Here is a 13,654-nt window from a genome sequence, read left to right as displayed (position 1 = left end):
AATTTTGCACCTCAATTGCACATTGATTTTGAAAATTCCTCTCCTTTCCCCTCTCCATCCCTTCCTACTGCGAACTTGTCCCTTCATGGTTAAGAGACTAAGTCAGCCTTACTTTTGCTGTCTGTGCTCATTCTTACTACACAATCATCATAGAGAAGGCCTCAGTTTGAGCTAGATTCTGAGAAGTAGCTGTCTCACTGCTTCTTACTTCATCAAAGACACTTCCCCAGTTTCTTCCTGCTTCAGTCCACTCTCGTTTGGTTGCCAACTCTTCAATTAACTCTTCTCCTTCTTCCTTAAGGCTTCACAGAGCTGAGCCGCCATATCCCTTGTAAACTTCAATTAACTCTCCTCTCTCTCTCTCTCTCTCTCTCTCTCTCTCTCTCTCACATACACACACACACACAGAGCCTGGACTCGTACTGTTTTCCTATCTTTAGAGTATCTTCTCAAAAGCCCTCCATGCATTTCCTCAGTTTGAGATTCCAATTAGAGTGCTCTTTAATTGAGCTAAAACTAATATTTTTTTTTCTGTAAATATTACTGAGAAAAAATAGGAGTGATAAGTGCCCGACATATAATTGAGTAAAAATTGGTAGATAATTTTTTCAAAAAAAATATGAAAATGATGAATAAAAAGAGAAACAGTCGGGAAAGCACAAAACTGTAGCAACAAAACATTTGCACGATTTAAAAAAGGATGAATCATTACTTATCAACTATAAAAGAGCAGCCTATGCAATGTTATGGTTAACAGAGGTTGAAAACATACAATTGCACATAAAAAGCCCCAAAAAGAAAAAAGTAGATCTCCTCGAAAATCAACCTAGAAAGGGCCTAAAATAGGCATGTGAGAGAGATTGAGAGAAAACAATGCTATGGATAAGGAGAAACGATCATCGATATTCAAGATATTTAAAAATATCTTATCTCTAAGTCGAGTTTAGGATAGGCTCTGTATCCAAATAACCTTATATTTACAGCTGTCATACACAATTGTATTTATATTCTATTCTCTAAGTTGTGTAATACTGCTAATAACCTTTCTCCCGTGGATAGAACACAATAAATTTAAACTACTTTGATAAATTAGCATGACTTGCTTTGTTTTTCAATAAATAAGTTCATACTAGCCATGATTTTCATTTATTTGAGTTGTGTTAACTGATATTAGAAATTCCTTTTGACTTATGTGGTAGGAGGAGTTTAGATGAAAGCAAATTATGAGGGTCAAGCTACAAAACATAAATAGAATAAGAGCTGGGGCAGAGAGAGAGAGAAAAAAAAGAAAAAGATGGGGCATGCTGAAACCAGGTGTGACACCTGGCAGCACTACAAACCAGCAGCTGCCACCTGGAAGTTCTGAAAAACCAGTAGCAGACACCTAGTGCACAGCTGTCAGCACTGCAGAACCCCTGTTGCCACCAGCTGCTATGGTCCTGTCATGTGTCCAGCCACTGTCTTGACTTTTCCAGCCTGCAGAACAGCCTGAACATAGAAAAGAATACCCCAAAACTCTTGCAATCCTATAGAGAGAGAGAGAGAGACAGGAGAGAGAAAGGGAGTAATAACTCTGCAGAAAATCAGGTAAATTCAGAGAAAATCAATAGAAAATACAGGAAATTCAGAGGGGAACTTAGACTAAGTTGAAGAAGCTGAAAATCAAGGTAGTTGTTCTTAATTTTCATTTACTCACCTAGGGATTTTGGGTATTTAAAAAAAACAAGGGTAGAAACTTGTATAAAAGTTGAATCCTAACAAGGAAGATTTAAATTTATTATCTCAAATTACTTGATATGGCTGCATAATACATGTATGTTTCTTTGGTTATCATAGTTGCATATCTTGTTTAGTTGGGAAATTTTCATGTGATAGATATTCTTCTTATAAGGATGATGGTCTTACTTGCTATGGCAAAGCTTGTTTATGCATATGTTGAATTGTTATTGTGTGAAATAGATGACACCATGTGTTGTTGTGGCTATGATATAGTGGATTTTGGGCAAGTAGGGATTGTGTCTCCCTTGAGTGAAAGGCCCTAAACCCCTGGAGGGTATTTCCAAGTTAAGTGGTGGTTGGCCAAGCTGAAATTTGGCACTTGTTAGTATTTCCGCGTTAAGCGGTTGTTGGTCAAGCTGGAATTTGGCACTTGTTTGAGATAAAATGTGTACTTTGTTGGGACATCACTTGTTACTTGATATGTTTGAAAAAATGTGTAAATACCTTCTATTTGAATGTTTTGCATTGGTCACTTTAGATGAACAGATTGCTTTGAATAAAGATTGTGTTCTTGCACCTTATGATCTTGCATACATGTAAGAAATCATGTATTATCCTTAATTGCTCTTGTTTCTCGGTGTAACTGTTGCGAGCTGGGGCAAACAGAAACCTTGAATCATGTGCTTTGTTTGAGCGAGATTGCTGTGAAGATTTGGAATTTTTCCGCTACAGCCTTGGTGGTTCCTTGCACGACTGCAGTTTCTTGGATTCGTAGTGTACAACAATGGTTTACTTATGCTAAGAAATCGACTCAGAGGGGTGTAATCATTGGTATCGTGCCGAGTTTAATAACTTGGAGATTTTGGGTGCGTCGATGTAGAGTCCGAATGGAAGGTGCTAAAGAATCGGCTGAAGGAGTTTGGTTGGCAATCGAGGTTTGGCTTAGGAGAATTTCAAAGAATATGAGATCAAGAGGATCCCTTTCCACTCAAGATAGCAAAGTACTAAGTGCTTTTGAGATTCCAATTATCACTCCAAAGGCTCGGACTCCTTGTGTTGTTAGGTAACGGAACCCTTGGGTTGGGTCCGTAAAGTTGAACGTAGATGGTAGTTGCCGTGGGAACCCAGGGACATGTCGAGGGGGTGGTGTGATTCGAGATTGCAGCGGGGCTTTACTGGGTGCTTATTCTTCCTTCTTTGGCTATGGCACTAATAATAAAGCCGAACTTAGGGCCATGACGGAGGGAGTGCGGGCGTGCAAAGAGCTGGGTTACATGAATGTGGAGATTGAATGTGACTCTAATGTAGTAGTCAATTGGGTTCGTTCTCAGAGATGCATGGTTTGGTATTTGTGGGATTTTTGGGAAGAGTTGTTTAAGGCTCTTTCCATGATTAATTTTACCATTGCTCACCAATTCAGAGAAGGAAATAAGGCTGCGGACTTCTTGGCATGTCAGGGAGAGGAAGGCACCACTATGAGATATCTGGAGTTTGCTTCTTTACCTCGTCTAGTTAGAGGCATGATACGACTTGACAAAATCGGTCTTCCTAATTTAAGAGTCTAATGTGTCGTTTTTTCTTCATTTAGTTTTCGTTACGTTTGGTTTTTATCTGTTTGTAGCTTGCTTTACTGGAACTACGGTATTCCTCTGCCATAAGTGAGGAGTTTTCTAATAAAGAAAGGAGGTGCCGCCCTCTTTTATGAAAAAAAAAAAAAATCCTTATTTGAATAAGGGGGAGTTAATAATGTCTACTAAGCTTGTGGTAGCTCGCCTTATTCCTCAATGATTTCAAGTTCAAACTGAAGGAGAACTCCACTTGTTAGGTTCTCCAAGATAATACCATTTTGACATGTATTAAAGGTTGGCAGGAAGGCAACAAGGATACTAAGCGTGTGTGTTTAGTTTTGGGCCGTTATGTATGCAGACTGGGGAGTCAGAAAAATATTGTATAAAAAGTACAACCCGATGTAAAGAGCATGTTACTAAATGAAAAACGTTTTTAGTTGCTTATGGAATATATACATGTTTTGTGTTTTCAACAAATGAACACTCTTAATTGGCTTTTAACTTGGTTCCAAATGATGATTTGTAAAACAGATTCTTGCCTAGGCCTAGTGAACCCATTAGACTTTAGATGGAGTGACGAATGGTCATGTGCCAAAAAAACTAAGGACATGACAAATATTTTCAATTTGACCATATGTCCAAACCACATAAATCTCTTATCTCTCATGCCTCCTCACAATTATTTATCATTTAATTTTATTCCTTTTTTTTTTTTTTCAATATGGTATCAAAGGTACTAGTCTCAGAGAAACATTTCCTTGGTTCTTATCACTTAATGATCACCATTTCTGCAGCTATAGCATGCAAGTTATTCTTCTTCTTTATTACTAGACCACATTTTCTCCTCATCATCCACCTTTTGCACTAGAGATAGATGAACTTACTAGGAGTATCCAAAATGAGGTTCCATGGTATATGTTGTTTACAGATGATATTGGGATATTGTCTTGATTTATGAAACTAGGGGTGGAGTAGAATCTAAGTTAGAATTATGGAGAGAAGTTTTTGAATCAAAATATTTTTAGGATAAGATGAAATAAGACTAAATATACAAAATTTAATTTTAGTCATAGTAGGAGGAATATTGGAGAAAATATTAAATTTGATGGTCAAGAAATTAATAGCACGAGTAGATTTTGATACCTTGGATCTATTACGCAAGTTGAAGGAGAAATTGAAGAAGATGTAATACATAGAGTTAAAATAGTTTGTGTAAAATGGAGATCTACTTCAGGTATGCTGTGTGATCATAAAATACCCTTAAATTTAAAAGAGAAGTTCTATAGAATGGCTACAAAATCAGGTATGCTATATGAATTAGAATGATGGGCAACTAAGAAACAACATATCCAAGAAGTAAAAATTGAAGAAATGAGAATACGTCCAGATGAGTTGTATAAATTAAATGATAAATTAAGAAATGAACATATTTACTAAAAGTTAGGCGAAACTCCTATAGAAGATAAGATAAAGAAGGGGTGACACGGATGGTTTGGACATCTGCAATGTAGGCCAAATAGTGCACAAGTGAAGAGGAGTGAGCTAGTTACTGTGAGGAGCAGTAGAAGTAAGGGTAGACCTAAAATAACTTGGAATGAGATAATAAGGATTTAATAGCTTGAATCCGTTGGAGTAAATTGGCCATGATTGTAAATTGGTAAAAAAAAATTCATGTAGCCAACCCCACCTAATGGGACTTAAGGCTTAAAGAGAAAGAGAGACTTAGTATTTACAATTTGAAGATATTCTGTAGGAGGACCTACATGCTTTTTTCAGTAGGGATACTCAGTTCCTTCCATTAACCAAAGTTAGTCTCAATTATATAATATTCTTCTTTTTTTTTTGGGGGGAAAGAGCCGGAAGCCACCCACATAGCGGCCCCATCCCAAGTTTATTAATAACTCTCACTTATGGCGGAGGAATACCGTGGAAACAAAAGGACACTTTAGACTTACATAATAACCAATAAAACACCCCATGCATCAAACCAAACAAAAGAAGAAAACAAACCTAAACCAATACCTAAAGGAAACCAACTAAACATACCTCATATAAGCCGTACCCACCTTATCTAATCTAAACAAACCTTTGATAACTCTAGGAAGTTGGCTACTATTTGTAAACAAACTATTCCTTCCTATCGCACCTTGTCGAGCCAAAGCATCTGACACTTTATTCCTTTCTTTATATAAATGATTTATAGAAAAATCTACTCCCTCCAATAAACCAATAAACTGCTCTCAAAAATCCCACAAATATCATAAAGAACATTTACTGGATCTTATCCAATTTACTACAATATTCGAATCACATTCAATGTCAATACTGGTATGACCCAATTGTTTGCAAAGTTTTATTCCTTCCATCACTGCTCTCAATTCAGCTTCATTATTAGAACAAGAACTAAAATATTTTGAAAAACCAAAAATAAAAGAACCTGTACAGTCTCTAAGAATGCCACCACCACCCTCCAGCCCTGGGTTCCCCAAGATGCTCCCATCTAAATTTAGTTTCAACCTTCCTTGCCTCGGTTTTAGCCATCTCACACCTTGCATAACTTTATTCTTTTTATTCACAATCTGCACTTCTAGATTTTGCACTATTCAAATATTAGCATCATTTAAATGAGTCATAACTGTCATATTCTTACTCAAAACCCCCACCCAATTCTTAATGGACAACCACACATCTGTACTACTCTCCAGTTTCCCCTCCATTTTAGTCACACATCTCCTTCTCCACAACCTCCAAACTACTAAATAAGGAATCAAACCCATCAATATTCCCAATTGAGAGTATCGGAAAGCCCTATTAAACCACATTTGAACTCTTTTTTTCCAACTTTGGTGCCTAAGGAAAGGTACACCTACCTCCACCGAAACCTTCCTCCATACATTAGCAACAAGATCTCTCTTATTCAAAAGATGCTCCACATCTTCTGATTGCCTCGTCTCACAACAATCACATGCCGAAGCAAGTGATACCCCCACCCTTCTCACCTTTTCATCAACGCTTAAGCACTCAAAAGCAGCATTCCACATACAGATAACAATTTTCTTCGATAACCATTTGTTCCAAACCCACTTTGCCCAATCAAACTTTGGAGCTCTAACTCTTATAGCATCCCATGTTGACTTTGTATTAAAGCAACCATTCTTTTCCGGGAGCCATAGCAGGATGTCTGAAGAGTTTCTAAGTTTTCCAACTCTTTCCATCACTTCTTCTGCTTTATTAAAACCCAAAATCCTTTACAAATTTTCCACATCCCATACATTATTAATAACCAAATCTTTTAATCTGATATGTGAATGTGCACCATCTGGAAATTCTGAAAACAAAGGTCCCGAATCCATAAACTTATCATATCACAATTTCACATCTCCTTCTCTAACCTTTCACTTTGATTTACTTAACAGCTCAGACATACACTGCAGAATTTTCTTCCAAAAAGAAGAATCCGATCCATGTGGCTTGCAAAGGGCAATATGTCCTCCTTTAACATATTTAGCTTTAAAAAATCTAGCCCATAAAGAATTTTGTGCTAATAATTGCCAACCAAACTTCATAAATAACGACTGTTACACTTCCGAAATGTCCCTTACTCCTATGCTCCCCTCCTCCACAGGAACACACAATTTCTTCCCAACCCTCCATTTCATTTTTTCTTTCCCATCCTTAAATCCCCCAAAAAAAAGAGGCAAACATACCTTGTATCTTTTTTATCACCAGTTTCGGGGCATTTAGAACAGTTAACAGATGTAGTGACATGCTCGAAAACACATGTCTCAACAAAACTAGACGACCTTCTTGAGACAATAGTCTACTTTTCTAGCCCTCAATTTTCTTACTGATTTTTTTGAATTAAAGGGTCAAACTAACAGCCCTTCAATTTACCATCCATGATTGGCACTCCCAAATACGTAAAAGGAAATTTACCTTCAATAAAACCAGTCTCTTATAGAATTTCTCCCTTCCTCTGAGCACTCAACTTCTTTGAGAAAAAAATAGCTGATTTATCTTTATTCACCCTTTAGCCAATCCAACTTTCATACTCGTTGATTACCTCCATTAACTGTCTAACAGATTTTTTACCAGCATTAGCAAATATAACAACATCATCCGCATACATTAAATGCGATATAATAGGTGCACCACTCGGATGCGCAAACAGTAAAATCCGCTTCTCAATCATCTTTTTTTGAATTAATCTAGAAAGAACTTCCTCCATGATGATGAAAATATACGGGGACAACGGATCCCCCTGCCTCAAAACCCCTTTTTGACTTGAAGAAACCCCTGTAAGTGCCATACATCATAATAGAAAACCATGGAGTAGAAATAAAATTCTGAATCAATTTACAAAAACAATCTGGAAAATCAAAAGCATGGAAAATTTGATCTACCATCTACCACTTCACTCGATCATACGCTTTGCTCATGTCAAGTTTTAGCATCATATTACTTCCTCTCACCTGCCTATGTAATAATTTTGTCATCTCTTGAGCAAGCATTCTATTTTCAAAAATACTCCTCCCTTTCACAAAAGCACCTTACTCAAGAGATATTAAATCACTTATCACCAACGATAGCTTGCCAACAAGGATTTTGGAGAAAATTTTATAGATTACGTTCCAAAGGCTTATCAGGCAAAATTTATCAAAAGACTGAGGATCCTTTACTTTTGGAATAAGAACTAAATACGAGGAACAAAAATACCGAGGCAACATATCACCTTTGAAGAACGCCCTTACCGCTTCCATCACATTATTTTTAATAATCTTCTAGCAGGTAAGATAGAAAGAAGACCCAAATCCATCCAGTCCTGGGCTTCTGTCCACCGAAATAGAAGACATAGCTGCATATACCTTCTCCTCAGTCGGTTCTTCCTTCAACTGTCTTATGGAATCTTCAGAAACCACTGATTGGATAATACTGTCCAGATTTGGCCTTTGCACTGAACTATTCTGCCCTAAGAATTGCTCAAAATAATTCACAGCCTCATCATGAACCATCTGCATATTTTCTAGCACCGAATCATCAGGAAGCACCATTGAATTCACACAAGAGTTACGCCTTCTTTGGGCAATCACCGCATGGAAAAACTTTGAATTTTGGTCACCATTAGTTAAGCATTTCTTCTTTGCTTGCTGCGCCAGCCTTTTCTCTTCCCTTCTATACCATACCTTTAATTCAGCCTTAGAAATAAGAAACTCTTCTTCAATTGATTCTGAGTACTCCGTCTGTAGTAAATTCTCATATTTTTCCACCCTTTCCTCCAACTCTTGTATGATACCACCAACACGACCAAAAGTTTGTTTATTCCATGTGGTTCCAAATCCCATGCCTCTTGTCATGCCAACCTAATTGGTTTTACATTAGATTAACTACTCATGATCATGTTGATTTCTTTATTTTTTTATTTGTCTTTTCAAAAAGAAAAGGAAAAAATAAAAATACAAAATAACAAAACAAAAGTATTTTTGTATACTCAATGCTCATCTTAAGGGGAGCATTAGAGAAAAGAAATAAGATGATTGGTTATTCAAAATATTTAGAAGTATTTTATCTCTTAGTTAAGATACTAGGATAGGGTTGGCATCCAACTAACCTTATGTTTACAGCCCTACATATCCATCATTGTGCCTCTATGTTCTTTGAGTTGAGTAATAGCGTTATCAACCTTTCTCATGTGGATGTAAACCAAAAGGTGAAAATAAAACCATGTAAATATTTTGCCTCCACTCTACAACAAAACCAAGTCTTAGTCCCACTAAGTGGGGTCGGCTATATGAATCCTTTTCCGCCAATTTATGCAATCATGAACCATTTCTTTTGATAGATTCAAGAATATTAAATCTTTACTCACTATCTCCTTCCCAGTTATTTTAGGTCTATCCCTACTCCTTCTACTGGCCCCCACAGTAACTAAGTCACTCTTCCTCACAAGTGCACTATGTGGCTTACATTGCAAGTGTCCATACCATCTAAGTCGTCCCTCCCTTATCTTATCTTGTATAGGAGCTGCATCTAACTTACCACGAATATGTTCATTCCTTAATTTATATTTCAATGTTATACCACTCATCCATCCATGGTCTTAAATTTCCACGAAACTGTCGAAATTTCTGTCGAAATTTCCAATTTTCGTCACCTTCGAAATCGAAATGGCAGTTGATTTCCATCTTGCATAATTTCCATCGAAATCTCAACGAATCATCCGAAATTTATCGAAACCTCGAAATTTTAGCGAAATTTGTTGAAATTTATCGAAACCTCGAGAGTGAAGTGAAATTTCTCTTTTAATTTATTTTATTTATTTTATTGAAACAAAAGGTTATCACAAGTGCTTTTAAAATTATATGAAAAAAAAAAAACTTATAGTAATATTTTTTTTAACTATTCATGTCTAAATTATCAATATTTGTATAATAAATAATATTTAAATGATTTATGAATTTCATTTGCATTAATTGAATATGTTTAATGTACATTATCTTACAAACATGTTTGATACACGTACTATTTTACAACTTTTCCACCTCATACAAAACATAGATGTATTTAATTTGTTATATATTAGTCTTAAAACTTATATTTTTATGTTTGTTAACCATTTCTAAAATTTCACAAAGAATTCCATGCTTTACTACTAGTTTCCATTATTTTTTCAAATTGTAATCGACTTCGAAATTGAAATTTCCATACTTTTGGAGCTTCGAAATTTGAGTCGAAATTGAAATTTAAGACCTTGCATCCATTTAAGCATTCTCATCTCGGCAACTTTTACTTTTTGGATATTATGTTTCTTCATCGCCCAATATTTCGATCCATATAGCATAGCTGGTCTTATAGCTGTCCTATAAAACTTCCCTTTCAATTTTAAGGGTATTCTACGATTACATAGCACACTTGAAGCATTTCTCCATTTTACCCAACCTACTTTAACTTTATGCATTGCACCATCTTCAATTTCTCCTTCAGCTTGCATAATAGATCCAAGGTATCGAAATCTACAAGTGCTATTTATTTCTTCATCATCAAGTTTAACTTTGTCTCCAATATTCCTCCTATCATTACTAAAATTACATTTCATATATTCTATTTTATTTCTACTTATCCTAAAACCTCTAGATTCCAAAACTTCTCTCCATAATTCTAACTCAGCCTCTACTTTGTCCATAGTTTCGTCAATTAATACAATATCATCTGTAAACAGCATACACCATGGAACCTCCTTTTGAATACTCTTAGTCAATTGGTCCATCACTAAAGCAAAAAGATAAGGACTCAAAGCAGATCCTTGATGTACACCTATGGTAATTGGAAATTCTCTAGTTTCTTCATCTATAGTCCTTACACTAGTCATTACTCCATCGTACATATCCTTAATGATATCGGTATACTTACAACATACACCCTTTTTTTTTTTTTCTAAAACCCACCATAGAACTTCCCTAAGTATCCTAACATATGCTTTCTCAAGGTCAATAAATATCATATGCAAGTCCCTCTTCTTTTCCCTAAACTTTTCCATTAATCTTCTTAAAAGATAAATAGCTTCTGTGGTAGATCTCCTAGGCATAAAATTAAATTGATTTTCTGAGATCTTCGTTTCTAACCTTAATCTTTGTTCCACTACGCTTTCCCATAGTTTCATCGTATGACTCATAAGTTTAATTCCACGATAGTTATTACAATTTTGAATATCTCCTTTATTTTTGTATATAGGAATTAAAGCGTTTTTCCTCCATTCATCTGACATTTTCTTAATTTTTACAATTGTATTAAATAAATTAGTTAACCATATAATTTCATTATCACCCAAACATTTCCAAACTTCAATTGGGAAGTTATCTGGTCCCATAGCTTTCCCATTTTTCATCTTTTTTAGTGCAAACTTAACTTCGTTAACTCTAATTTTTCAAATAAATCTTATATTTTTAGTCTTTTCCTCATTTGACAATTCTAAGTTTAAGCCTTCTATTTGATTTTCATTAAACAACTTACTAATCTTTCTTTAATATCTTCGTCCTTAAACAAGACAATATCATTCTCACTTTTTATACATTTTACATTTCCTAAGTCCTTGCTTTTCCTTTCTCTAGCTTTAGTAAGTTTAAATATATCTCTTTCCCCTTCTTTTGTACCTAATCTATCATACAAACTATTAAATGATCTATATTTAACTTCATTAACGGCCTTTTTTGCATCTTTTCTTGCCTCCTTATATTTTTCAAAGTTCTCTATTTCTACATTTTTGTCACGTTTTATACCAAATTCTTTTTGTCTTTATGATTTTTTATACATCTTTATCCCACCACCAACTCTCTTTGCTATTTGAGAATCTTCCCCTTAATTCACCTAAAATCTCTTTGGCTATCTTTTTAATAGAGCTAGCTAATCTATTCCAAAGAGTATTTGTATCTATCTCATCCTCTATGGTCCAATCTCCATCTTTGATCATTTTATCTTTAAATTTTATTATATTTTCTCCTTTTAAGTTCCACCATCTAATTCTCTTACACTGGTTTATTTTATCATTTTTCTTCCATTTTTTAATACATATATCTAACACTAAGACTTTACGTTGTGTGGTTAGGCTTTCACCTAGAATAACTTTACAATCCTTGCATGATAAACGATCTACCCTCCTAGTTAAAAAAAAAATCTATTTGACTTCTATTTTGTCCACTTTTAAAGGTTATTAAGTGTTCTTCTCTCTTCTTAAAGCAAGTATTCATTATCCTAAAATCATATGACATAGCAAAGTCTAAAATCATCTCCCCAAACTCATTTTTGTCTCCATATCCATATCCTCTATGTATCCTTTCATAATTTTTATTATTTCTTCCAACGTGTGCATTCAGATCTCCTCTTATAAATATTTTCTTAGTCCCTGGTATGCCTTGTATAATACTATCCATATCTTCCAAAATTGTCTCTTAAGATTTTCTGCTAAGCCAACTTGAGGAGTATAAACACTAATGTTATTTATTATCTCTTGTCCTAATACCATCTTGATTTTTATAATTCTATCCCTCACTCTAGTTACATCCACAACGCTATCTTTTAAGTTTTTGTCTATAATAATGCCTACTCCATTCTTATGTTTTTCTTTCCAGTGTACCAAAGTTTAAATCCTGATTTATTGATTTCTCTAGCTTTCTCCCCCACCCACTTAGTTTCTTGAAGGCAAATTATATTAATTTTTCTTCTAATCATTGTATCCACAATTTCCATGCTTTTACCCATAAGTGTTCCTATATTCCAAGTTGCTAATCTAATCCTAGTTTCCTGAACTAACGTCTTTACTTGCCCACGTCCAGAATGATGTAGGAACCCTCGCATATTTGCCTTCACTCTCTATTTATTCATAATTCATTTTATTTTATTCTGTTTTATATACATATGCATATACATATATATATATATATATATAGAGAGAGAGAGAGAGAGAGAGAGAGAGAGAGAGGGAGAGAGAGAGAGAGAGAGAGAGAGAGAGAGAGAGAGAGAGAGAGAGAGTTACCTTCATGTGCCTGCATACATGCAATGCATAGGTCAAGTCATGGGCATTCACATTCATAAGGCTGTTAAGAACATAAATATTCGGAGTGAACTTTTGAGCAAGCAACTCCTGCAACAAAATTTAGAATGCAGATCTCAATGGTAATACTAAGACATCAATAATTCAAGTTGTGTAAGAAAGTAAGGAAGTTTATTTGAAAAATAAATAAATAACCTTCAGACATCTACTTTCCTAATTTTTGTAGAAAATAACTTTTTCTCAAACATGATTTTACCATAAAATTGGGTTGGGGAAACTCAATTTACCCTAAGATTTGAAGCAGAAATTAGAGGGTCTCAACATGAATTATGGGGAAATTGGGTTCACGAAACTCAATTTTGGCCCACAGCATGCACTGCATGCATGTAAAGCTCAAGCAAGATAATCAAGTTTTGTACACTTGATTCATGGATCCATTTTAAACTGGTCAAGCCATGCTGCAAGGATGGTGGTTAATTTTTTTACTAGCATTCAAGCTGAGAAACATGCACCCACAAGCATACACACACAGGCATCTCCCTTATTATCTTTCAAGTAGTCCAAAATTGGTGAAGCAAAGCCATATATTTTGACAGCAAGGTACTTGTGACAACTTCCCTTGCAAACAAGTTAATTGACAGTTGATGCCCTTACGAATTTTTTTTTTTTGTTTGGATAAACAATGAAATTTGTTAGAGAAGAAGAGGAATAGTACTTGGTGCCGCGTGCCGGGGGGGGTGTGATGGGGAGAATTAGATGTCCCCCCAGAACAGAAGAAAAAAAAACAATACAGAAGAACCCAAAGAAAAACAACTAATATAAA

The 13,654-nt window shown here is 35.2% G+C and overlaps 1 protein-coding gene across 4 annotated transcripts in view; it reads right to left on the bottom strand.

The window, feature by feature from the left end:
• Positions 1-13,654, bottom strand: part of LOC131167263 (pentatricopeptide repeat-containing protein At5g02830, chloroplastic) — a 78,757-nt gene that overhangs the window by 49,547 nt on the left and 15,556 nt on the right. For all 4 annotated transcript variants that reach the window (XM_058125969.1, XM_058125970.1, XM_058125971.1 and 1 more), the window contains exon 4: positions 12,814-12,921. In XM_058125969.1, coding sequence (XP_057981952.1) covers positions 12,814-12,921 — 108 coding nt within the window. The remainder of the gene's footprint in view (positions 1-12,813; positions 12,922-13,654) is intronic.

Source organism: Malania oleifera, chromosome 11, assembly GCF_029873635.1.
Source record: "Malania oleifera isolate guangnan ecotype guangnan chromosome 11, ASM2987363v1, whole genome shotgun sequence".
NCBI lineage: Eukaryota > Viridiplantae > Streptophyta > Magnoliopsida > Santalales > Ximeniaceae > Malania > Malania oleifera.
This window is presented reverse-complemented; position numbering and strand designations above follow the sequence as displayed.